The sequence below is a fragment of the Echinops telfairi genome, unplaced genomic scaffold (genome assembly GCF_000313985.2).
Source record: "Echinops telfairi isolate 266 unplaced genomic scaffold, ASM31398v2 ScPeMD7_655;HRSCAF=1070, whole genome shotgun sequence".
Lineage (NCBI taxonomy): Eukaryota > Metazoa > Chordata > Mammalia > Afrosoricida > Tenrecidae > Echinops > Echinops telfairi.
This window is the reverse complement of record NW_022104553.1, coordinates 18,173,128-18,177,087: the sequence shown is the minus strand read 5'-3', so window position 1 is coordinate 18,177,087 and position 3,960 is coordinate 18,173,128. Positions and strand designations below refer to the sequence as shown.

Sequence of the window (3,960 nt, the reverse complement as noted above, 5' to 3'; positions counted from 1 at the left end):
GTGGGGGCGCGGCGGGGGTGGGGTGGGGTGGAGGGAGACGCTCCCAGCCCAGACCAACTCCTGGAGAGGGGTCTTTCACGCCCCGATATATAGTCCCACCTACTATATATATATATACATATATACACACATATAGATACACGTATATGTGTGTATATAACACACACACTCTATAAAGAAGGGATATGAGGAAATCCGAAGTTAGGAGAGGCGTTGCTCGCAAGAGACCCGTGCGTTTGGACACGGTAGCGCTCTTTCGCTTTCCATCCGGGACCCCACCAGGTGTGTGAAGCACCTGCTAGGTACCGAGGAAGGCCTGGGGACCTGGGGGTTGTGGGGGGAGGACACGAGAGGGAAGTAGGCACGGAAAGGCACACTTTCATCCGCCATGTCGTCTGGGAGCCTGTGGAGTCACTCTGACGACCGTGGGACGTGGGTGGGTCCGGGCTCCCTCCTCACCCTCATTCCCATAGTTGCATCCACTGTGTCAGTCCGCCTCATCGAGCGTCTTCCTCTTCTTCATCTCCCTTCACCAAGCATGATGCCCTTCTCCAGAGATCTGTCCCTCCCCCCGCGGGACGGGCCCAGAGTCCTGTGAGAGGAAAGTTGGCCATCCTTGCTTCTAAGGAGCACTCAGGCCCCACTTCTTCCAAGACAGGGGTCATTCTGGGACCACCGCGACTAGATGGGGGCTGATTTAGGGGGAGGCCTCGTGGCACGGTGGGCTCCCAGTTGAGCTGCCCACCGCCGAGGTCAGCGGTTGGAGTCCGCTAGCCTGGCGTTTCAATGCAGAAAGAGGATGCTCTCCACCCCAGGAAAGATGAGCAGCGTGGGACACCCACAGGGGCAGGTCTGCTCTGCCCTAGAGGGTCTCTGTGAGCGGGAATCGGTGCGTTGTGGAGCTTGAGCGGGAAGTCCAGCGCAGCATGCCGGGGCCATGCAGATGAGGCCGAGCTTACAGTGTGTGCACTAGACAAGCCTTCAGTTAAACGCTCCCCTGTAGACAGGTGGTTACAGCTGGCGCAGGGACCCTGGGGACCACGGTGAGGACGTGCTCACCTGCCAACCGGAAGGTCTGTGAAACAAACCCTCCACCGGCTCCTGGGGGAGAAAGAAGAATAGATCTTCCATAAAGACGGATGACCTTAGAATCACTCCGGGGCAGTTTGGCTCTGCCACTCGGAGTTTGTTGCCGGCCGGCTGTAGGAATTGCCCCAAGAGGCAGCAGGCGCTGTTTTTCAGCCCAGTTTGTGCGGAAGAGGTGTTTTCAGTAACACCGGCAAGGGTGACAAGAGTGGTGGGTGGAGAGGGGGAGGCCAGAAAGTGTCCCCAAACGTAAACACATGCGGTATGAAGGCCCTTCCCCAGGACTGGGGTAGAGTGAGTGATGGGGGGCGGGGGGGCTGAGGAAGCAAGAGGAGGCGAGAGGCCCGGGTAGGGCCTTGTGAGTTGCAATCTTAATTCGGAGTGTGCCTGGGAGCCACGGCTGGTCTCAGGACGGGAGCTCTATGTGACTGGTGTTCGCAGAGAAATCGAGACTCAGAAGCGAGAGAAGCAGAGGTGGCTGGTCGGCTCCAGCTCATAGCGCCCCGTGCACCATAGAACGAAACCCCGCCCAGTCCTGCGTGCGCCCTCCTCACAATTGTTCTTGTGCTGAGCCCGTGCTTGAAGCCACTGTCCATCCATCTCGTCGCGGGCCTTCCCCTTTTTCGCCGACGTTCTACTTGACCAAGCACCCCGTCCTTCTCCCGGGACTGGTCTCTCTTGAAAACGTGTCCCCAAAGTACGCGAGGCCAAGTCTCTCCATCTCTCCTCCAAGGAGCACTCTGGCTATATTTCGTCCAAGACAGATCCGTTCATTCTTTCGGCAGCCCGCGGTACTTTCCATCGTCTGCGCCCGTACCGTGATCCACAAGGATCGATTCTTCCGCCTTCTTATTCACGGCCCGACTGCCACAGGCACGTGACACGAAGTGATTGAGAACAGCGTGGCCCCAGAGTGGTCGGGCACACTCTAGTCCTCCTCGGGTCACCCTTGCTCTTTAAGGAGGCCATGGGCAACAGCTGTGCCCAGGGCGGTGCATCCTTAGATTTCCTAACTGATGTTTCTGGGAGCGCGGATGGGAACCGAGCAACGCCGCACGCTGTAGCACAGACATACACAAACACAGACGTGAAGACGTAATGTCCGTGGCCCCGGTGTGCCGCTCCTTCATCAAAGCAAACCCCACCACCACCCTGCCTCACAGATATCCTTCAGCGTCTGCTCATGTGCCAAACTCAGCAATTTACCCACCCCACTGCCACCCAGCCGACCCCACTCATGTCCCCTGCATCCATGCTCCGTGGAGTTCCCAGTGGCCGTGGTCTGGGCTGTGGCCCAGTAGACTCTCAGATCCTTTTCCACAGGCACCTCTGGTTGGGGAGGGGGACGGCGCTTGCAAACCCCAGCAGTGTAGCGGACACATCTGCAATCAAAGCCCCAACCCATAGCCACTGACTGGATCCTGATCCACGACACCATCATCCTGTGTCAGTGCAGGATAGAGCTCCATTGGGCTGGCTCGGCCGTTAACTGGGAAGCAAGGACCCATGGGTGGGGCCCGGTCACCCACCTGTAGGTTAGCCGAAACCAAACTCCGTGCTGACTGACAGCAACCCCTGTGCACTTCAGAGACTGTCACCGAGTTTGGGCAGAGAAAGCCCTGTCTTCCTTTCTGTGGGTTATTGGTCGGTTACAAACAGTGTGTACCACAGAAGCCACCCTGGAACACGGCGTGGCCATCTGGCAGTATTCTTTAGTGTGTGTTGGGTGGGGGGGACGTCCCAGGGAGTCTGGTCCCCAATCTGGGCCTTTGAAAGGATGAGTAGGAGTTGCCAGGTGGAGAAGCGGGTGAGGGAGACATTTCGATGAGCTTGGGCCAGGACCCGGGGGAGTGGAGCGGCTTGGTGTATGTGGACTAAGGCCAATTGTTCTGGGGGTGCTGGCTGGCGGGCAGGATGGGGGTGAAACACGTGCAGATGGTGTTCTAAAGAACCTGCAGTTCCCAGCTGAGGGAGGTTGGTGGTGGTGGCAGAGGTTGGAGTTTATCCTCAGGACAAGGGGGAACCACAGGGAGGCGGAGGGCAAGAGCAGGGGCAGGTGGTAGAGCTTCCTGGAGCCTGGGGGAGGGGTGCACAGGAGGCAGTGCTGCTGTGGGTGGGTGGGTGAGTCTCCAGGTAGAGAAGAGAGTGACTGAGGGTTGAACTAAGGTGATGGGGCCTTGGGGACCAAGAGGAGGGCACCTGAGCACCAGGTGCATCGCTGAGAACAGAGGCTGTACAAAGTTGGCCTTATTCCCCAGGGGTTCCCAATCAGACCAGCAGACAGACGGAGACGCACAGACAAGGGAGGTAGGGGTTAGCCGTGGTGTGATGTCTGTCCCCAAGGGTGTCAAGAGTCTTCATCTTGAGAGTGGGGTGGGGGGGACACAGCATCAAAGGGCACCACCGCAGAGGGAGGGTGTCCCATCTGGATGTGAGGCAAGCCCTGGGGGCTGGGGGCCGTACCTGAAGAACCAGAAAAAGGGAGACTCTCTGGGGGGGCTGGGAGGAACGCGGGCTCCCTGAGCAAGCCACAGAAGCACCCCTGAAGTTGCTGCTCTAAGCTGCCCTGGAGCCTGCTGCCCAGCCTCCATTCACGTTGACCGCCCCCACAGTGGAACGGAACGCTGCACCCTCACCCCCACCATCAGTTGTGCAGGGGACCGTGCTGACCCAGAGTTTTCACTGGCTGGTTCTCCCAAGGAGATCTCCCGGGTCTTCCTTCCTGGTTCCTCTTCGTGGAGAAGCTTCACGGACACCTGTCTGCCTAGGGGCCTTGCACACACCTGCACGGGCAGGGCACACAGGTGGTGGCTGCTCTTGACCCCTGGCGGCTGTGTGTGTGTGTGTGTGTGTGTGTGTGTGTGTGTGTGTGTG

The 3,960-nt window shown here is 58.8% G+C and overlaps 1 protein-coding gene across 1 annotated transcript in view; it reads left to right on the top strand.

The window, feature by feature from the left end:
* The window catches only part of CACNG8 (calcium voltage-gated channel auxiliary subunit gamma 8), a 32,961-nt gene extending 31,376 nt beyond the window's left edge, over window positions 1–1,585 (top strand). The window contains exon 5 of the mRNA XM_004715674.3: window positions 1,497–1,585. Within this exon, the coding sequence (XP_004715731.3) occupies window positions 1,497–1,585 (89 nt within the window). The remainder of the gene's footprint in view (window positions 1–1,496) is intronic.
* The last annotated feature ends 2,375 nt before the right edge of the window (window positions 1,586–3,960 follow it).